Source organism: Leucoraja erinacea, chromosome 31 (genome assembly GCF_028641065.1).
Source record: "Leucoraja erinacea ecotype New England chromosome 31, Leri_hhj_1, whole genome shotgun sequence".
Taxonomy (NCBI): domain Eukaryota; kingdom Metazoa; phylum Chordata; class Chondrichthyes; order Rajiformes; family Rajidae; genus Leucoraja; species Leucoraja erinaceus.
In genome coordinates this window covers 10,422,121-10,444,956 of record NC_073407.1, presented here as the reverse complement: position 1 = coordinate 10,444,956, position 22,836 = coordinate 10,422,121, and the positions used below count along the sequence as shown (strand labels likewise).

The window sequence follows — 22,836 nt, the reverse complement described above, 5'->3', positions numbered from 1 at the left end:
CTCCGTTCTCAGAAACATCTTTTAGTTAGCCACAGTTGAGCTTTTTTCTTTTTATCGTTTTATGCCATTTATTCTCTTCCCAAGAAAGCGTCGCCTCAGTCGATGATTGGATTCAAAACTGAAATTAATCAATTTCTGGATGTTCGCGGAACCAAGGAAAATGGGACGATATAGCAGTCTGAAAACTGTGACCGCCAGGTTCAAGAACAGCTTCTTCCCAACATCCAATAACCTCCAGAACACTGCACAACACTCACTTCAACTAAGGTACACAAAATTAATGGAGAAACTCAGCAGGTGCAGGAGCATCTATGGAGTGAAGAAAATAGGCGACGTTTCAGGCCGAAACCCTTCTTCAGACTGATGGGGGGGGTGGGGGGGGAAGGAAGGAAAAAGGGAGGAGGAGGAGCCCGAGCGCGCGGGAGGATGGGAGGAGACAACTCGAGGGTTAAGGAAGGGGAGGAGACAGCAAGGGCTAGCAAAATTGGGAGAATTCAATGTTCATGCCATGAGGACGCAAGCAACCCAGGCGGAATATGAGGTGCTGTTCCTCCAATTTTCAGTGTTGCTCACTCTGGCAATGGAGGAGACCCAGGACAGAGAGGTCGGATTGAGAATGGGAGGGGTAGTTGAAGTGCTGAGCCACTGGGAGTTCAGGTAGGTTATTGCGGACTGAGCGGAGGTGTTCGGCGAAACGATCGCCCAACCGCCGCTTAGTCTCCGCGATGTAAATCAGCTGGCATCTAGAGCAGCGGATGCAGTAGATGAGGTTGGAGGAGAATACAGGTGAACCTTTGTCGCACCTAGAACGAATGCTTGGGACCTTGAATGGAGTCGAGGGGGGAGGTGAAGGGACAGGTGTTGCATTTCTTGCGGTTGCAACGGAAAGTGCCCGGGGAGGGGGTGGTACGGGAGGGAAGGGAAGAATTGACAAGGGAGTTGCGGAGGGAGCGGTCTTTGCGGAAGGCAGACATAGGGGGAGATGGGAAGATGTGGCGAGTGGTGGGGTCACATTGGAGGTGGCGGAAATGGCGGAGGATTATGTGTTGTATTTGCCGGCTGGTGGGGTGAAAGGTGAGGACCAGGGGGACTCTATATACTTCTATGTTGATCCGAGGAACTGCAGATGCTGGTTTACATAAAAAGACGCAAAGTGCTGAAGTAATGCTGCAGGTCAGGCAGCATCTCCGGAGAATATGTTATCTTCTTGTACAATTGGGCTGATTTTGGTCAATCTAATCATTGGGAAATAGCATAAGAGCTCCATTTTAGAGATGGTTCTCTTCATCTCCTTTGTGAAAGTGAGCATCTCCTATTCATTTATGTTGTTGAAACACAAAAGGTTATAGATTCTCAGCATTTCACCTTCACGCACTGAGTGCAACACCCCATCACTCACACCCCAACCCCTTGCCTGCTGCAGCCCGAGGCCCCGCCCCCTCACCACACACACACACACACACACCGCGGGGGGAGTGGGGCGTTGACGTCAGAGACCCGCCCCCCCGTGCGGCCCCGATTGGTTACTATGGGACAGTAGGTGGGACAGTTGAAGACGGCGTGTAATTGGCCAGCTGTGTTGTCCGGTGGGCGGGCCCGCTACTCTCCGGCCCTGGGATTGGGTGGACCGGGAGGGGTTGTTCTGTGGGCGGGAGCGTTCTTTGCGGGCCTGTGATTGGCCAGCACGGCGGTCCATCAGGCGGGACCGTCGTTACCCGACGTGTGATTGGCCAGTGCGTTTGTCCATCAGGAGGATTCGTAGCTCTCCGACGTGTGATTGGCCAGCGGGGGGTGTCCTGTGGGCGGGTCATTTGTAGCCCGACGTGTGATTGGCCAGCGGGGGGTGTCCGGAGGCGGGTCATTTGTAGCCCGACGTGTGATTGGCCAGCGGGAGGTATCCGGAGGGCGGGTCATTTGTAGCCCGACGTGTGATTGGCCAGCGGGGGTGTCCTGTGGGCGGGCCCGCTGCTCCCCGGCGTGTGATTGGACCGGGAGGGTGTCCGGTGGGCGACGCCACTATGAGGGGCGGTTAACGGCGGAGGAGCGGAGACGGGTGAGTGGGGTCTGGACAGACGGATGGAGGGAAAGGGAGGGAGGTGAAGCTAAGCCAAGCCGATTGCAGGCCCTGGCCCTGGTCCCGGGGCCTGAGTGAACGGCCGCCCGTGTGAGGCGGGCCCGGCCATGGTGTCGGGCGCTGCGGCCCCGAAGGCCGAGCGAGCCGTGGTCTTGTGAGAGGCTGGCCTGCACGGTGCGATCCCACTATCCGCGGCGATAACCGGGGTCACCTGTAGCTCTGGGGGATAAAGGCCAGCGGTGCCGGGGATACTCAGCGGGTCGGGCAGCCTCCGGACAGGGTGCAACGGCCAGCATTTCCGGTCAGCAGCTGACATTTCCGGTCGACACCCCCTGGTTTGGTCTGAAGATGGGTCTCGACACGAAACGTCAGCCATTCCTTCTCTGCAGAGATGCTGCCTGTCCCGCTGAGTTACTCCAGCATTTTGTGTCTATCTTCGGTTTAAACCAGTATCTGCAGTCCATTCTTACACCCCCCCCCCTTGGTTTTATCTCGGGCTCTCCACGTCTGCTGCATTTTAGCAGCATCCTCAGTCTTTGTTTCAGGTTTTTGTCATTGCTGGTCTTTTTTTAAATTGCATCAGTTCTGATTCATTGTGACTGGGGTATAAGTAGAACATTAGAGCAGTCCTGCACAGGAACTGTCCATGGAGGCACTAGAAAGTGCAGATGCTGATATCATGAGCAACATACCGTTTCTCTGCCTGTCTCTATGCTGACTGCTTTACCCTTTGACACTGAAGATACTAAGGAATAGGTGACATTTTGGGTCGAGACCCTTCAGTTATAACCTTGACAACCTCCCTTATAATATTCAGTTTGTTTATTGTCATATTAGGGTGCAATGAAATTATTTTTTCATGTGAAGATTGTAGAGTAAAACTATAGATAGACACAAAATGCTGGAGTCACTCTCAGCATCCCGCCCTCATCCTAGTTCGCCGACCAGTATGATTGTCCCCCTGATTAAATCTTATCTCTGTTTGCTTCATTGCCACCTTCCCCAAGCTAACAATGATCTCTTTTACATTTTCCTTGAGCTTCATCCCCTTTGATATTTCATTTTCACACCTTACCCTTCCTCATCTCTGTGTCTCCCTCTCCCATGACTCTCAGTCTGAAGAAAGGTCTCAACCTGAAATATCACCCGTTCCTTCTATCCAGAGATGCTGCCTATTCCGCTGAGTAACTCCAGTACTTTATGTATGTCTTCGGTGTAAACCAGCATCTGCAGTTCCTTCCTACACAGAGTAAAATTATACATACAGTGATAATAAATGCAATAAGGAGCGCTAAACAGCAGAACAGTGAATCAGTGCAGTGCACTTTGGCCGGAGAGTGATGAATCTGTGGAATTCTTTGCCACAAAAGGCTGTGGAGGCAAAGTCAATGGATATACTTAAGGCAGAGAAAGATAAATTCTTGATTAGTATGGATGACAGAGGTTATGGGGAGAAGGCAGGAGAATGGGGTTAGGGGGGAGAGATGGATTAGCCATGGCGGAGTAGACTATATGGGCCAAATTGTCCTAATTCTACTACCATCACTTATGATCTTCTGTAAACAAAAACTAAAGTACATTAAAGGAATAATGGAATTAGGTAAAATTAAGGTTGGGAGTTCCATTAATTAATGGGAGTAGGTGTATGTGCCAGCACCTCTGGCAAGGGAGTGTGTGAAAGAGATGCATTAGCCTCTATCCGCTCTTTTATTGTAATGGTCTTCATCTGTTGCAGATTTGATACTTAACTGAAATATTCTGGCATTGCAACGATTTCATCAGCACCTGGTATGAATTACATACTGACCTTCCCACTGGTGCCAAACCTTAATGAATTAAATAAATTAACAGGACACTCCTGAGCATATGGAGCAATAACGCCAGGTCCTGCTGCAAACAGGTGTGCCCAGATGGAGTGAGTAGGCAGATGTCCCTGTGGAATCTCAGTTGTTTGCTTGTACTTGGGATGAGGAAACAACTTTATTTTGCATGTTATTCCCTGGGTGGTGAATGTTCATATTTTTGCATGTTATCATATTGCATGCAAAAGGCTGAAGGAGCAATGAGACAAAGCTTGGGTGTGGTTTGTATTCTGAGTGGGCAATCTCGTAACTTCTAAACAGATTCTTAAACAAAATGCCCTTCTTAATTTCTCACTTGATTTTCTTTACCTTTTCTCAGGGTGGAAATGTCAAAGATTAGTGTGCATATCTTTGAGGGTGAGAGGGGCAAAGTTTAAAGGAGATATGCAGGACAAGTTTTATTTTTACACAGAATGGTCATGCTGTCAGGGGTGGTGGCAAAGGCAGATACAGCCGATGGTGGCATTTAAGACAGGCACATGGATATGCATGGAATGAAGGGGTATGGATCATGCGCAGGTGGAAGAGATTAGTGTATCTTGGATCATCCCGAAACATCACCCATTCCTTCTCTCTAGAGATGCTGCCTACCCCATTGAGTTACTCCAGCTTTTTGTGTTTATCTTCTGTACTTTTCTATGTTCAGTTACTTGCCCATCCCAATTTCCTAAGTGTAGCTTTCCCCTCTCCCTTGCAAGGTCCTCCACATGTTTAGTTAACAAGGGGTGAGACATTATAGGGACATGTGGGAAGGAAGCGTTGATGTTACGATCAGATTGGCCACAATTTAATTCAATGGCTGAAAAAGAACAGTGAAGAAAAAATAAAGTGCTGGAGTAACTCAGTGGGTCAGGCAGCATCTGTGGAGGAACTGAACTAATGATGTTGTGTGCCAGGACTCTTTTTCAGACTGATTGGGGATTAAAGCCTGGCGAGTGATTGCTGAAGATAGGAGAGGGGGGATGATTGGCAGATTGGTGGACAAAGGCAAGAGATGAAAAACAGAGAAGAAGAGTGAAATGTAAAACTGGCAGAAAGAATATTAAAGGGAGGAGGGTGGGGACAACAATGTTGGGGGAAAAAAGGGGTGGAAAAGTAGGAGAATGGGTGCGCACCAGGATGGAGTGGGGAAAAGTGGTGATTTTATTAAACAAAGATAGTTTCTTGTGCCTTTATTAAATGGCTGAGCAGGTTTGATGCACCGAGTGACCTACTGCTAATTTGTTGGTTCCTAAGTAATTATATTTTAAATTGCAACAATTAAAACAAATAATACACCCTCTCTGGGTCCTCAGTATACAGCTCTGGGCATTGAGTGGCAGTGGGAAGGTGAGATGGAAGGGTGTTACTGGCGTTGGATTTGGGCATGATGAGTTCATGTTGTTTACAGTGAAAGTCGTTCACAGGCCTGCACCCTCTCTTCACATGGTGCAGCTGCTTATGGCAGAGGTCAGCAGTTTCTATTATGCAGCCATACTTAATGTTTTCCTCCGCATTATTGGGATTGTTATCTTTGAAGATGGACGTTCTTGCTGTTTGTGAAGGACCTCCTCTGTAAAGCCTGTTCACAGTGAGCTGATGTGATGAAGGTGATATGTTTGTGGCTTCCCTTTCCATTTGCAAATGCTGTTGCTCAAATTGCGCGCTTGTGTCTATCTGCGTGAGATTCCAGTATCCATCCATATCGCCCAGATCTGCTTCATCAAACCTACACTCCATTTACCAACTTGACAGTGTCATCTTAAAACCGAGATGAGAAGAACGTTTTTCACACAGAGAGTGGTGAATCTCTGGAACTCTCTGCCGCAGAGGGTAGTCGAGGCCAGTTCATTGGCTATATTTAAGAGGGAGTTAGATGTGGCCCTTGTGGCTAAGGGGATCAAAGGGTATGGAGAGAAGGCAGGTACGGGATACTGAGTTGGATGATCAGCCATGATCATATTGAATGGCGGTGCAGGCTCGAAGGGCCGAATGGCCTACTCCTGCACCTAATTTCTATCTTGGAGATTTTTCAAGCTGGTATGCACCCTGGTTTAATTTGCCCTATGCTCCATTCATTATTGCATGGAAAGCTTCAAATTCCTCGGAGTAAATGTCACCAGCAATTTGTCCTGGACCATCCATATCGAAGCAATGGCCAAGAAAGCACACCAACGTCTTTACTTCCTGAGAAGGCTTAGGAAGTTCAGCATGCTCCCAACAACCCTCACTAACTTCTACAGATGCATCGTAGAAAGCATTTTATCGTGATGCATCACAGCATGTTTTCGGAACAGCTCCATTCAAGACTGCAAGAAATTACAGAGAATTGTGGACGCAGCCCAGGCCATCACACAAACCATCCTCCCATTGACTGCATTTACACTTCATGCTGCCTCGGCAAGGCCAGAAGCATAATCAAGGACAAATCTCACTCTGTTCACTCCCTTTTCTCCCCTCCCCTCTCCCATATAGAAGTGTGAAGATTCACAGTTTCTTCCCGACTGTTATCAGACAACTGAATCAATCTATTAACAACTAGAGAGCAGTCCTGAGCTACATCATTGGACTATATTTAATCGGACTTTACTGGACTTTGTCTTGTGCTAAACGTTATTCCCTCTCATGTATCTGTGCATTGTGGATGGCTTGATTGTAATCATGTATAGCCTTTTTGCTGACTGGTTAGCTTGCAATAAAAGCTTTTCACTGTACCTCAATTCACGTGATAATAAACTTAAACTATTCCAAGAATCAAGGGTTACATTCAATAATCGTAGAATAACTAACTGTAAAGATATATGAAGGCGGGGAGCTCAAACCATTCTTGAAAGATAAAAATAATTAGGCACCAGTGAGCTGAAGGAGGTGTTATCATTAAACATGTTTGTCCTTTGCACTGAGAATAATGTTTAGTGAATCGTGATATTTGACGGCACCTGGGATTTGCCCAGAGTGTCCCATGGACTTCAACAACAACACCAAAGAGATCGTGTATTTTGCACTTTTTGTTTTCTACAACATACTTTCACTGATCACTGCATTCATTTGTATGTCATAGAGTTGATAATTTTTACTATTTTATTGCAAAGTAAAATTCTGCAGATGCTACATTTTATAATGTTATTTTAAATGCCCTGGATTGGGGCTGATTTATTAGCTAGAAGAAGATGTTAAGTTAATTTAATTTAATTTAATTCAATTTAATTGTCATTTGGACCCCTTGAGGTCCAAACGAAATGTCGTTTCTGCAGCCATACATTACAAACAAATAGACCCAAGACACAACATAATTTACATTTTACATAAACATCCATCACATCGCTGTGATGGAAGGCCAAATAAACTTATCTCTCCACTGCACTCTCTCCCCCCCCCCCCCCCCCCATGTCAAAGTCAAAGCCCCCGGCTGGCGATGGCGATTGTCCCGCGGCCATTAAAGCCACGCCGGGTGGTGCGAGGTCGCACACCGGGTCTTGGTGTTAGAGCCCCCGGCGTGCGCTCGCAGAGTCCCGCTGCCATTCCAAGCCGCGCGGGGCGGTGATGTCAGGCCCCGCTCCAGGAGCTCTTCAACCCCGCAACTCGGGCGGGAGAAGTCGCCGTTGCAGGAGCCCTGAAAAGCGGTCTCCCTCCAGGGACCCGCGGGCTCCCGGTGCCGCCGTCCGCCAGACCCGCAGTTGCAGCCTCCGAATCTCCGGAGGTCGGGTCGCAGCAGCAGCAGCAGCAGCGCTCCACCACCGCTCCACCCGCTCCGGACTCGGCCAGCTCCGCGACGGTGAGGTGAGTCGGCACCAGAGTCCCCGGTCTTCTCCTGTTGGAGGCTGCTCCACATTGCAGCCCCAACCGTGCAGGGAGAGATTTAAAAGTTACCCCCCCCCCCCCACACACACACACCAACAAAAAATAACAAAAACTACATAAAAACATAGACAAAAATAATAAAAACGCGGACGGGCTGCAGAGGCCGCTGCTGACGTGAGTCGCGCCGCCTACCGGATCCAAATGTTCATTTGAAGTGTGCGTTCTCAAATGCTGCTTCTGGATATTATGGGCAATCAAACATTTTGCTTTGTACACCAATCTACAGCTTACCAAGTTTGCAAAATAAAGATGTTTCCTCCCACATCTAAAATATCTGCCGGTTTGTAGGTTAATTGGCCTCTGTACAATTTGTCCTGAGTGTGCAGGGAGTAGGAGAGAAAGTGGGATAACAGAACGATGTGAACGGGTGATCGATGGCCAGTGTAGGCCAAATGGGTTGTTCCCATTCTGTATCTCTAAACTACTGTACCAATATTGTTCAGCAGGAACAGAAAATAAATAATAGGGTCATAGGAAGAGTCCCTGGCCCAAAATGTTCAACTGCTTTCACATTCCACAGATTCTATTTGACTACCTGAGTTTTTCCAATATGTAGATGGAAGGAACTGCAGGTGTTGGTTTACAAGAAAAGACGCAAAGTACTTGGTAACTCAGGCAGTATTGTTGAGAATATGGATATGTTACATTTCGGGTCAGGACATGGAATGGTGACGTTTCGGTTCTGAAGAAGGGTCCTAACCCGAAATGTCTCCTCCCAAAGTTCTCAAGAAATGCTGCCTGGTCTGCTGAGTTACTCCAGCATTTTCTAAGTTTTTTCTTCCAATCTGTGCTGCTTTTGTTGCACTATTTAATATTGCCCTGCCTAGGTTCTTGTAGTTTCAGTTAAAATGCTAGCTTGTAGCTTGTAAAGTGATGTATGAGACATTGGTTGCATGGCATGCTTGCTTGCATATTTTGATTGGTCTTTGTTCTCTGCGTTTGACAGCAAGGCTGCTCCTGACAATTTATATAAGAGCTCAGTCAGATATTAAAATGCTTTGAAGGTTTACCTTAATCCTGGCCATCTGTGCGTTGATGGAAGGATTTGTGTCCCTATCCTCTAATCGGTCTCACTCTGCCAAATTAAATGATAATCGTCCTCCAAATGCATCTCAAGCTAATGCATTTTGACATGCTGTCATTTTGTTCAGCATTTGGTCTTTTTTTCACTGAATTCCAACAATGAGGTAGTGGAGTTCAAGTTCACAGAGCAAAGAGGGAAGAACAGGAGACTGGATCTAGGAAACATGCTTAGTGACAATTAGTGAGTAAATATTAAACTTTGCTATTTCAATTTAGAAAGTAAATTGGTCGAAAGGGGAATGTTATGTTTACTAATCAGCAGCCTTTCTCCTCCCTTGGTGTTGTTGTGTTTGCATTGTAGAAAGACTAGAGAATGCTTACTTTGGGAAAATCAGTCTGCTGTTCAAAACATCAGCCAGCCAAGATTGTTCCTCAGTACTGTGAGGTATAGCATTTAATTCCGCATAAAATGCCTGCTGTCTTTAAGCCAGAAAAACATTGCAATTTTTAGGTTTCTTCCAAGAATAATTAATTATATGTTCATTCTATATCTATTTATACTTAACTGTGGAAAAGCAAGAAAAATATCTTCACTATAGAAGACCAGAAACTAATGTTAATGTCCACAAAATGACTAATTTCAGGACTTTTAATTTTTCGTTTCCTGCAACAAGCTACATTGATGTCCAACTGCATTAATGGGCAATATGGATGAGAACAAGATGTTCAATAGCTAATTGACTTGTACATACGTCAGAAACATCTACAATACGGATGTGAAATCAGCTTCCGTAAGGATGACTTCTTATGACTGTTTTCTAAGATTATTGTTCCCATGCTCAAGGAGCAGGTGACAGTTTTTCTGTTTGGCATCAGGATGCCTAGTCATTTGTTTTTTCCTGTGTTTTCCTCTTGGTGTTTGCACCCAACCTTAGATGCACGCTACAGAGTATATGCTGAGATTTCTCGCATTAACCTTTGCTAGGGTTGCTCACTTGCAGTTATAGTCTCAAAAAATATTTGCTGCTTTGTATACGAGATAATCTTTCCAGTGTGTAGAAAGGAACTGCAGATGCTGGTTTGAAGCAAAGATAGACGCAGAAAGCTGGAGCAACTCAGCGGGACGGGCTGCATCTCTGGGGGGAAAAAAGGAATAGGTGACGTTTCGGGTCGAGAGAAAGGTCAGTTCTGAAGAAGGGTCTCGACCCAAAACGTCACCTATTCCTTTGCTCCAGAGATGTTGCCTATCCCGCTGAGTTACACCAGCTTTTTGTGCCTATAATCTTTCCAGTGTTCTTAATCAAGTCAAGTCAAGTTTTATTCGACACCTATACATACGAGATGTGCAGTGAAATGAAAAGTGGTAATGTTTGCGGATTGTGCAAAAAAACTACAAAACGGAATGGAACAGAATCACATATTCACATATTACAGATTTGTGGGAGGAAAAAAAGAAAACAACAGCAATTTTTAAAAAGACACCACACAACAGTAAAAAGGTACAGTAAAGTTAGTCCCTGGAGAGATAGAAGTTTACAGTCCTAATGGCCTCCGGGAAGAAACTCCTTCTCATCCTCTCCATTTTCACAGCATGGCAACGGAGGCGTTTGCCTGACCGTAGCAGCTGGAACAGTCCGTTGCTGGGGTGGAAGGGGTCTCCCATGATCTTGTTGGCTCTGGAGTTGTACCTTCTGATGTATAGTTCCTGGACATTTATTTACAGCTGGAGACGCAAGAGACTGTGGATGCAGCAAACTTGAGCAGAACACAATCTGCTGCCGGTACTCAGTGAATCGGGCAGAATCCATGGAGAGAAATGGACAGTCAATATTTTTGGTCCTGAGGAAGGTTCTTGACCTGAAACGTCAACTGTTCATTTCCCTCCGCAGATGCTCCCTGTCCAGCTGAGTTCATCCGGCAGATTGTTTTCTGCTCATTTATTAATAGCTGTATTACCAAGTGTTGTGCTTGAAATTAAGCTCCCCTCCACTGAGGTGCATTACGTATAGGCCAATTAACTACCTGTATTGCAGTTGTGTGCACATCAGCATTTAATTATTTTCCATCAAAACAAAATAGATGGAAATGTTTTATTAATAGTTTGTAGAGTGTAATTTGTTTTTGTCATTGATGCTCCAATTAAAACCTTTTCTAAAGACACGAGAACGAGTGAACCATTGTCTCATGTGATTGTACCTCTGACTCTTCACCCGTTTGTTTCCTCGTGGATTTCAGGGCTTTGGTTCAGTCCTACTTTGGTCCCGATTCGCAGACCTACCTCGCCAACTGTGGAACTTGAAGACTGGTAGGAATGGGGTTTTTGTGATTTGACTGTGAAATGTTTCAAAAGGCATTGTATTTGGCCCAGTGCAATGGTTTATGACATTGGTAGCTATGGCCTGCAATTTGCAATCAGTAATGCCCTTGTTAAACTGCAGTGAAATATGTATGGTAACAGTAGAGAGCTCAGTCGATGTGCAGTGATTGGAAGTTATGCAGGTGAATAAGAGAGAAGTCATTTTTTTGATCGGTTACTAGATTAGATTGCACAGCTTTTTCTCACTATTATCCATACCACAGGTATTTTAGGAACCAATAATTATTTCATTGGTCGTGTTTCACTCCATTCATTTTACCAACCCCTGCTATTCGATATGGGTTCAAAGTAAGTTACAATCAAGGCTTTGATTGTTTGGCTGCTTTCCTGAAAAGCTGAGAAATTGAACATTGGTACCTGAACAGTCTTCCATTTGAGAAGCAAATAAACGATTAGGCATTGCCATTATATAAGAAGGATTTGACAGAAATTCAAAATAATAGTTACAATTTGCAGAAATAAACACGTTGATATTTTTCAATGGTTTAGTAGGACTTATGCATGTTTAGCTATTCATAACTGAGGTCTGGAATGTCGTTTTATTCCATCAGCCCTCATTCAGTGGATCTGCAACATACTGAGTAACAGCATAGCTACACAACGCAGTATCCTTACTCCAGTGTGGTCGATCATTGCAGAAGGCAAGTCTGACAGTGCAGCACTCCGTCAGAACTGCATTGAAATTCCGGTCTGGATTCTCGGTGTAATTCCCTGAAGTGAATTTAAATCCACAGCTGCAGAATCTCTGGCAGGTGTGCTGATAATTACAGCATGAAGACGGAGCAGAGGAATTGTTTTAAGTTGTGCAGATGGAATTCAATCTGAACTCAGGTTCTGATACTTCCAATGCACACGTATCCATAATCAAAGCTGATGCAAAGCTGCTTCAGTGTGGTGCAGAAGTTACTTCAGTGGCTCTACGTGCAAACACCAGAGATGTCTGCGCATCACTCGGTTTCAGTTTGATCAGATTCTGAGTAAAAAGTGCAACTTTTACAGAATGGAACATAAGCAGGTGTGATGTATCACCCGGAGACGGGCACTGTGTGTCACCCGGAGAGAAGGGTGGGCATGTTACCAGGAGACAGGGGTGGCGTGGTGTGTCATCCGGAAAGAAGGGTGGGTGTGTTCCCCGGAAACTGGCGTGGTGGGTCTTTAGAGTGTGGGCGAAAACCAGAGCTCCCGGGGAAAGCCCACACAGTCACAGGGAGAACGTACAAACTCTGTACAGACAAGGACCCATAGTTAGGATCGAAGCCGGGCCTCTGTCGCTGTAAAGCAGCAACTGCCGCCCAGTGATGCTGGATTTGTGAGCAGTTTCCTCCCAATTGAATGTTTCAAACTAGAAACACACCATTTACTATTGTCATTGCCAGCACCTTACAATGTATTTTTTGTATCACAATATATTTCTTGGCATGAGGAAGTAAGCATTCATGCATTTGAAAATCGGTTTGTCAGACCATTTTTGATGAAGGTGTCAGTCTTCGATTTACGTGTAATCTGATTTTAAATAAATTAAAATTATTTAGTTATATTGAAATGAGCTAATTGGCACAAAACGTTATTAGTAATTTTAAAATGAAATTGGATCCAAAAGCTTTTTAAGGGCAGTGTGTTCGCTCGCTCGAGTGTCAGACGATGTAGCTCGCTGTTGTCGTCGTCTAACATGTTGACAGAAATGTCGCCCGACGTGTCACAGAGTGCATCACGTCGTCGCTTCCAGGGATCGCCACGAGGAGGCTTCGGACATGATCCCCAAGGACAGTGTGTGACAGAACCAGATTACTTTTTGCTGTATTTTTGAAGATCCAGGAAGGATCACATTTAGCAGGAACTCTCAGGAAAGTTGAATTCACCATGTGCTGATTACTAGTGGTGGTCATGTTTATAGATTTGATCATCTAATATGAGAGATTATCGTATTTGAACATTCTACTGCATGTTTTATTTTATGTCAAAAATAAACTTTATTCATAAATATATCCTAGAATTACAAACAGAGCATGGCTTGCTTTATATTCATAATGTCGTCAAGTCTATTTATTCATGGTGTTATCAATAGAATTTGGTGTCATCGGGTTAATACATTCTATGTACAAAGCATCAGAGCCACTCATCTCTTTTCCGAAGGGCCCCACAACATAATGCACTGTTGACACAAGCTGCTCTAATCTGGAGCAAAAATAAAAGCGCTGGAGGAACTTAGCGGGTCAAGCAGCATCTGCGGAGGGAATGAACAGATGAAGTCTCTGGTCGGTTCCTTTGGTCTGAAGAAGTTCCTGACCTGAAATGTCGTCTGTCCAATCCCTCCTCCGATACAGCCTGACCTGCTGAGTTCATCCAGCACTTTATTTGATGCGCAATGTGTTGCTGACTTGCTGGTGAGTGCCCTGCCTCTGGTTTGGTCCTTGAATTTAATGCTGACTCAGGAAATTTGAGGAGACCTGTTCATAAGATGTATTAAGAGCAAACAATTGAAGAGTTTCATTGTTATGGACAAGGGTGAAACCGATCTCTAACTTATTTTAAAATGGAACTTGTCTCAGCTTTAATCAAAAGTGTAATCTGAATCTACTAGGCATTTGCATAATTAAAATGGTTATGATATTTTTTGAATTTCGATTATAAGAATGCAAGAGTACAAATGTTGGTAACTTGTCAGAGTAATTAAACTAGCGAACACTCTAAAACTCCACGAGTTCTACGTGAAATTTAATCACAATTTCTTCTATATTAACTACAGAAATTACAGAAAAGATCGCTCCTGTCTATCGCGATCGCTGCTAATCAGACAAGCCCTTCTCCACCCTAGTTGTCCTGCCAGTTCCACCGTTCGCATCCATATCCCTTTGTAATAATTTCTTCCACTGCCAACAATGGACCATTGTGTGCTCCACCTTTCCTTGGTCATCGGAGTCCGCTCCGATTAATGCTGAATCTTTTCATACCTCTAGTTTCCCTCTCCCTTGACCCGACCCAAAACATCGCCTATTTCTTTTCTCCAGAGATGCTGCACAACCTGTTAAGTTATTCCAGCATTTTAAGTCTATCTTCAGTGTAAACCAGCATCTGCAGTTCCTTTCTACACAAAATGTAACTGCTATTCAGTTTATTCAACTAAATTGTGGCAAGGAGAACAAGTTTAATTATTTATCAGAATGAAACTCGGTAAATAATAAATACCCCTCAGTGAATGCCGGAGTCAAATATTGTTGTGTCAGGAAGAAGGAGCATAAATATTTAAACAAATTGGTGTCCTGGATTAATCTGGTGTCCTGCTTTTGCTTTCCAGTTAATTTTTGGCGCGTTTGGTCTGAACTATTAGCTACAATGACTACCTTGGATGATAAGATCCTTGGAGAAAAGCTGCAATACTACTACAGCAGCAGCGATGATGAAGACAGCGATCGTGATGACAATCAACAAAAGACCATCAAAGATCCTGTGATTTCTGTGGGTGCGGAGGTCCGGGAGCGAAGGGCCATTAACACAGGTACTGGAGAGAAATTGGGAATAGAAATGTGCAGTGTACACTTACTGGTTGTAACGCTCATTTACTGGTTGTAACACTCATCTTGAAATCTTTCATTTTGATATATCCCATGCAGCTAGTTCAAACATCAACCAATGCAGATTACCATCAAAATGTGTAAAAAGTGTACGTGTCACGTCTAAGTAATTATTCAAAACATTATATAGCAATGTTACAAAATTTTGAGATTTTAAAAATCAAGTCTGCAATTTATCCCATCAGATAAAGCATAACAATAAGTTTAATTTGACACCAAATTCACTTTCCTATCTCAAGTATTAAAAAAGTTATGGCCATTTTCATACTCGGAAATTAGCATCTTGTTCCCTATTGATTTTCAATGGACATTACAAAAAAGCTGTGATCTTGGATAATCAAAGGCCCATTTCTTAAGGAAAGATTAACATTTTTAAATAGCCTAAGTGTCCAAAGATTATTCACAAATAATTCACAATATAACATGATTTTTATATCTAATTTACATTAATTTATAGGCCAAATGGAAGGAATTTAGTGTTCAATTGCTGTAAATAAATGCCCATTTAAATCGGCTTTCTAGTGGGTTCATGTGGAACGCGCTGGTTTAGAATGTTGACAGCGCGCTGGATTAGTGCCCTCAAATGCCGAGAAAAATACTGCGGGATATAAAAAGCCCAAAATGAACTATTCGCTATAGATAACTTGATATATAGGGTTATATATATGCCCCATTTAATGTAAAAATAAGGTACATACCTTTAATTGTTTGCTTTATAAAACCCTGGGGCTGCGAGATGTTGCGGAATCAGAGAGTAATTTTAAACTATTATAACTATATTATCGAGGCCTATAAAACTAATAATACCTTTTGCAACCGGGTCTTGCAGCGATTTTTCGTTAATGATTTACTAGGCTGAACATCTGCGATTAGTACAGCCTAGTAAAAATCGCGTTTTAAACCCGCCCCCTCCAAACAGCGCCAAAATCGACGACCTGGCTGTGGGCAGATTCCCAATGGCGATTCAGGTAGGTTTTGTAACATACCTACATTATATTGAATTTCCATGAATAGATTTCCATGAAATACAATGATGCAAAAATTAAAAAAGAGAATTGTGGAAATACTCTGGATATCAATGGTTGGGAGAAGAGGGATATCGTTTTTCAGGTCTTTGATATGATTAGGGTTTTAAACCCAAATACGCTCTTTCCAAAGATGCAGCCGTAGAGACTGAGTATTAGCAGCATTTCCTCTTTTTTTAATTTTCATATTTCAGATCAATGACCTTTCATTAGAGCTGGGAGAATTGATTGATTGAAAAATATAACATGGAAACAGACCCTTCAGTCCACTGAGTACATGCTGATCATTGATCACACATTCACACTACTTCTGTCTTATCCCATTTTCTCATCCACTCGCTGCACAGTAGGGGCAATGTATAGAGACCAGTTAACCTACAAACCCACACATCTTTGGGATATTTGAGGTACTCGGAGCACCCAGAGGAAACCCACGTGGTCACGGAGAACGTGCAAACTCCTCACCGACAGCCCCCGCGGTCCGAATCATTCCCGGGTCTCTGGTGCTGGTGAGGCAGCAGCTCTACCAGCTGTGTCATTGTGCCACTGTACAGAGAAGAATTAGAGAATTTGCAGAGAAACCATTCTTAGGTCATGACCCAAAACATCACTTATCTATGTTCTCCGGGAATGCTGCTGACACGCTGAGTTACTCCAGCATTTTCTGTCTTTCCTTGGTAAACCAACATCTGCAGTTCCTTGTTACTACATTTTATCATAATAGAATGCGGAATAGCTGTAGAATTGTTGAGGTTTATGCAGTGGGACCTGAATTAGGTTTTTTTTTTAAATCTTAATTTAGAACAAATACTACAGATCAGGAAGACAAAACTGATTCAGATATCAGAAGACAATTTCAAAATAGATGCAGTGTTGTTTCTGCGACTGGAGATTTTTCCTTCAACAGCTGAAAGAATGGTCTGGACATATGTTGGAAGATACGGCGACTCCTGCAGTGATTCTACTTCTCCATCTCCACAAACCAAGTGTGGGATCAACCCCTTCCTGGTGTCTCGTTCAGCCTGAGGCTCGTTCGAGTCATTTGGGCAACTGCCCCGGAAACACTCAATAGGGTCTGTATTGCTGGAGGAGACCAGGTGCACGCTAAAGATGGGAGATTCCTCACTCCCAGCCAGCACCAAGGGAAAAGGTTCACTAGTGTGCCACAGACAAATCAGTGACTTTCCCCAGGGGAGTCTACCTATCCAGCTATCTTCTGCCCCGCAGCATCAGTAAATGTAGCGGTTAGCGCTGCACCACCTGGACACACATCTCATGATGTCATTATCTGACGTTGTCTGGATTCTGTTGATCTAAGATGCTGAGAGTTTTAATTTCCTGGTGTCTCACTTGTGGCTGCAGTCTGTGCCCCTGATTACAAAGTCCCCAATCACTATTGCTTGCCTGGACCTAGCCCTACTCTGCAAATGGGAAGGAAGGAGATAGAAGGGAATTTGTATCTCTTGTGTCTCTGTTCTGGATAATATGCCTTCCCACTGGAGGAAAGCTCTTGGTGATAAACCTTAAAACTTGGTGATTTAAAATGCTTCTCTTTACCACCCCCCTAGGCGAACAAAATGTCTGATGTATCCACCATCAATCCAGTCCCTCATCCCCAGAATCATTTGTTAAATTTCTCCTGCACCCTGTGTAAAACCTTTCAGTCCTCCCTCATGTGTGCCACTCAGAATTGGACACAGCTCACTAGTTGCAACTGTCCCTGCGTTTTGTTAAACCTACCATGATATCCTAGTTCCAACCTCATCTATTGTGTCCGCTGCTCTAGATGTCAGCAGATCTATATCGGTGAGACCAAGCGGAGGTTGGGCGAACGTTTCGCCAAACACCTCCGCTCTGTCCGCAATAACCAAGCTGACCTCCCGGTGGCTCAGCACTTCAACTCCCCCTCCCACTCCGTCTCCGACCTCTCTGTCCTGGGTCTCCTCCATGGTCACAGCGAGCAGCACCGGAAATTGGAGGAACAGCACCTCATTCCGTTTGGGGAGTCTGCATCCTGGGGGCATGAACATTGAATTCTCCCAATTTTGTTAGTCCTTGCTGTCTCCTCCCCTTCCTCAGTCCCCCTGCTGTCTCCTCCCATCCCCCAGCCTTCGGGCTCCTCCTCCTTTTTCCTTTCTTGTCTCCGCCCCCGATCAGTCTGAAGAAGGGTTTCGGCCCGAAACGTTGCCTATTTCCTTCACTCCATAGATGCTGCTGCACCCGCTGAGTTTCTCCAGCTTTTTTGTGTACCTATGATATCCTAGTTGTTGTATTCTGGGCCAGCAATTTGTTTCTTGATAAAGTTTCGGAGGCATTGCATTGTTGCACAGAAACTGGCCCTTCAGCCCAACACATCCATGCTAACTTTGTTGCCCATCACACTAATCCCATTTACCTGCTTTTGGGCTCTATCTTTCCATGCCTTGCCTCTCATGTCATTCTACATCTCTCTTAAATATAGTCATTTTATTTGAACCTTCCTCCCTCATTCCAGACATCAAGCACTCTGTGTGGGAACTTTCCTCTCGGATCCCCTTTAAATTTCCTCCCTCTCACCTTAAATATGTTCTCTTGTTTTCGACACCCCCACCGTGGCCAAAATGATTTTGTCTATCTACTATTTCTGTGCCTATCATAAACTTGCATATTTCCGTCAGACCACCCCTAACCCTCCTCTGCTCCAGGGAAACAAGCCAACCTATCCTCACTTCTATTTCCACAGGTTATGCGCACATATCTCCGGATTTCTGTTCACGTATCTCTTTTCAATTTATGCCCTCTAGTTTATTAATGCTATTTAATCTTCTTGCCAAAATCTAATATCATGTTTCTCAGCTGCTCCCATTTCATCAGACTGCCAGTGACCCCAGGAAGATCAAAGCCTGCAGGGTTGGAAGCACTCAGCAGGTCAGGCTGTGTTTGTGACAGGAGAAATAGTCAGCGTTTCTTGAAGTCCTCATGGTTCACCACACCTCCACGTTTTGTGTCAAGTTGATCTATGCATTTGCTTTACACCATTTACAGTCACCTGGTGCATATGTATAAGGCTGTATAAACTGAATGCATTGCTTGTACTATGGTCCGCGTGACCAAAACATTGACTGAGTGCTCAAGAGTTGATTGACCTGTACTGCATACTCAGTTGTTTAAAGGCTAAGTATGCAGTACAGATGAGCCATAATTTCATTAATTGGTTGTAAAATATTGTTTGTTTCCCCATACTCTAAACTTTCAGTTGGTGTTCAAAGAGCATAGAACAGCACAGGAACAGACCCTTCAGCCCACAATATCTCTACTGAACATGATGTCAAGACCAACTCTGATCTGCCTGCACATAATCCATATCCATCCACTCCCTGCACATCCATATGCCTATGCAAAAGTCTCTTATTGTATGTGCCTCCACTACCTGTACAACTTGTTGATTTGACATATAAAACAGAAGCTACTTTTCTCCATCTTTAGAAGAGCTTTCATTTTATTAATCAAAAACATTGCAACATATTCTTTGGTGTTTGATTAAACATGGCACGTTTAAAATTAAACAGTTTATGTGCTGGGTATTGCTGCAAGCCTCTTGAACTTGTCAGATAAATGGGATCAACCAAATGTGTGGTTACTGGCTCTCACGGCAGCTCATTGTTTCTCATTGAAGTACATCATGCTCACTTTATTTTGCAAATAAATTTGCACACTAATGAAATATCCAACTTTGGAGAAAGCATGCTTGTATTTTAATAACATTATCTTAGATTGTACATTGATCTAAAATCAATTTTCTGAACTATTTTCAGAGCTCATGGGCCACCTGAAATAACGGAGCTACATTCGAGCATACAATATGATAATACCCTCCTGACGGCTTGTGAATTGTAGTGCTTTAGTAAAGCTTTCTCCAGTCTTGCCATCCAGCGATGATTGCTGTTCTTTGGTTAAACCCCTTGCCTTGTGTCGGCCCCTCTTTGCACAGGTCCTAAAGGGGTCATAAATGACTGGCGCCGGTTCAAGCAGCTGGAAAACGAGCAGCGAGCAGAGCAACGTCGGGAGGTCCATCGGCTCATCAAGAAGCTCTCGATGAACTGCCGGTCTCACTTGGATGATCAGAAGGAACTGCAGAGGCAGAGAGTGGTCCAGGAGAAAATCAACAGCAAGGTCAGCATTGTACAAGCTGCTTGATCATCCAAGCAGGAGTCCACATCCGCGGTCACTGTCAATAGAAGTGAGCGCCAAGTGTTAATGCAGACATTTACCCTAGTGACAGGTCACTGTGGAAATCAAACTCTGATTTAAAGGAGGACTAAATGAGGAGGATTAATCCACATTTAACTAGATCAGCTGTACTGAAGAAGGGTCTCGACCTGAAATGTCACCTGTTCCTTTTCTCCAGAGATGCTGCCTGACCCCCTGAGTTACTACAACTTTTTGTATCTATCTTCGGTTTAAACTAGTATCTGAAGTTGTATTCTATCGTAAAATGTAACCGAATGTCAAAAGAAATTGGTTGAGGTTTTGCAAGTTTTTTTTTGATGTTGTTACTTGCGATGTTATGCAGCTGAAACTGCAAAAGGTATGTCTTGAATTCAGCCATATTCAAGGGGTTATGAATTGAAATGATGTTGCCTGGATATTTACCAGAATGCTGCTTGGATTAGAGGATATTAGTTACGAGGAAAGGTTGGGCAGACTTGGATTATATTCTCCTGAGTGCCAGAGATTGAGGGGAAACTTGATAGAATATACAAAGTAATGAGAGGCGGATAGATAGACAGTCGGAACCTTGTTTCCCCAGTGCGGAAAGAATTAGTGGGCATAACTTTGAGGTTGGAGGGCAAACTTTAAGCGAGATGTGTGGGGCAAGTTTTTTTCTATACAGAGGGTGGTCGGTGCTTGGAACGCGCTGCCACGGGTGGTGGTGGAGGCAAATATGATAGTGGTTTTTAAGCGGATTTTAGATAGGCACAGGGATATATGGGGAATGGAGGGATGTGGATCACGTGCAGGCAGATAAGATGTATCTATCTTGGCATCATGTTCGGCATGGAGATTGTGGGTCAGTGACTGGTCCTTTCCTATGGTCTATGAAAGCTAATGTCTTGCTGCCTCTCTTTGTAGATGACGATGAAAGAGTGCAACATGTTGCATGAACAGGACGATGAAATGTTCCTGCAGCAGTACCGCAAGCAGCGGATGGAGGAGATGAGGGAGCATCTGTACAGTGGGAAGCGCTTTGAACAGATCTACGAGCTGACCAGCTCCCAGGACTTCCTGGACACCATCGACAAGGAGGAGAAAAACACTCTCATCGTCGTTCACATATACGAGGACGACCTGGCCGGCTGCGACGCCATGAATGGGTGCCTGCTCTGCTTGGCCTCCGATTACCCGGTTGTGAAGTTCTGCAAGGTGCGCAGCTCGGTGATTGGAGCCAGCGCCAGGTTCACCGACAACGCCCTGCCTGCTCTGCTGGTCTACAAGTGCGGCGACCTGATCGGTAACTTCGTGCGCATCACTGACCAACTGGGATATGACTTTTTCGCGGTGGACCTGGAGGCGTTTTTGCGGGAGTACGGTGTGCTGCCGGAGAAGGACGTGGTGTCACCCACCTCCATCCAGAGTGCCTCAGTGTCTCACAGTGATGATAGCGACCTGGACGTTGACTAACCGGCAGTCACAGAGCCAGTTCCTCGTGAGGTAGGGCTTAGTGTGTTACCAGAGCCAAGTCCCCCCAAGTAGCCTGCCTCTGAATTACTTATCTGGACTGCTGATTTGAGGAGGCGCTTATTTTTATTTACATTGCTGAGAGTGTGCTGAGAATAATAATCAGACCAGCACACACTTATTTGGACCAAGGTGATTTTTGTAGTCCCCAGTTGTGACCCTGTGAGTTTAGACTTGTCAAGTGTCCACTCCTCCCCTCTCCAACCACACCTCGCGACTGGAGCTACCCCTACACGCTAACCAGCATAGGAATGGTTCCGTCAGCAGTGAAGTGTCAGGCTATGCACTGGAGGAAGCCCAGCTAAATCTATAGTTAGAACCCCTCCCACCCCCCCACCCATACAGAGGTTTGCAAATAATGAAAACCTATTTTGTTTTTCACTGGCTAAAATAGATTTGTGAATTTTACTGTAGCACTGTAAATAATTTATATTCTCATTGTTTTTCTGAATCTAATCATTATAATAATATCTGCTTGCTGGACTCTTCTAAATTTTAATAAATCACGGCTAAACCAGATTGTTACTTTTCTAACCACTTCTTCAATGGGTCCTGGATGTAACAGAGGCTTGTGAGTCACTTATGCTTGTAGAGATGTCCCTGGTTCTCCAGTTGAGGGAGCATGTTGAATCCTGCCTCGGTTCTGCATATTTCTACCTCCTCCGTTCCTCCACAGTTCCTGGGTGCTTACTTGCAATATAGTAACTTGTGATGAATTTTGCTTTACGCCATTCAACTCGTTTACATTCTAAACCTGAAAAAAATGTAAGCCAATTTGTAACTTTACCCCCCCACCCCAAAAAACTTTAATTTCTTTCTGCAAGTCACACTGTGAAGCACGGTTATGTAGCGTTATTTGTCTGTAGTTTGTGTTAATCTAAGACCCAACGTTAACTGTACATTGTACCCACAGTTCAGTGAATTATTAGCATGGCAGCTGAGATTTTATAGGCTGTTTTAACAAGCTGTTTGCTTGCTCAACATTTGTCGGGATCTTTTGTAGAACCACAATTCTGTGATGTTTAAAATATCGATTTGAACTTTTACTACATTGCTTGTTGAGACTGACTGCACTGCATTTTATGTAGTTACATTTATAAAGGGAATGTACCTTTGTTTCTCATTGTCTCCTAATCTAATAAAAAAGAAAGTGAAATAAATGGGTTTGCTTTTATACTTTACAATTTTTTTCAGAGTTTTTCTCTGAACTTACTTAACAGATTCTGTCTTCCCTTATCAAACGAGTCATATCCACAGCATCTGACATGGAGATAGAAAGCAGAGGTGCCACATTCCTTTGCACTTATCAAATCTGATCTTGGCAGTAAGATGATACGCATTTCTT

General features: G+C 44.2%; 1 protein-coding gene across 2 annotated transcripts; it reads left to right on the top strand.

Annotated features, from left to right (window-relative positions):
• Positions 1 to 1,942: 1,942 nt before the first annotated feature.
• Positions 1,943 to 22,283, top strand: pdcl (phosducin-like). 2 transcript variants are annotated; one of them, XM_055659912.1, is made up of 4 exons: positions 1,943 to 2,053; positions 14,472 to 14,672; positions 19,744 to 19,925; positions 20,886 to 22,283. In XM_055659912.1, the coding sequence occupies exons 2-4, from the start codon at positions 14,510 to 14,512 to the stop codon at positions 21,432 to 21,434; spliced, it is 894 nt and encodes a 297-aa protein (XP_055515887.1). In that variant the 5' UTR covers positions 1,943 to 2,053; positions 14,472 to 14,509; the 3' UTR covers positions 21,435 to 22,283. The 2 variants fall into 2 exon arrangements, with proteins under 2 accessions (XP_055515887.1, XP_055515886.1); XM_055659911.1 differs by lacking the exon at positions 1,943 to 2,053 and adding an exon at positions 11,084 to 11,104.
• The last annotated feature ends 553 nt before the right edge of the window (positions 22,284 to 22,836 follow it).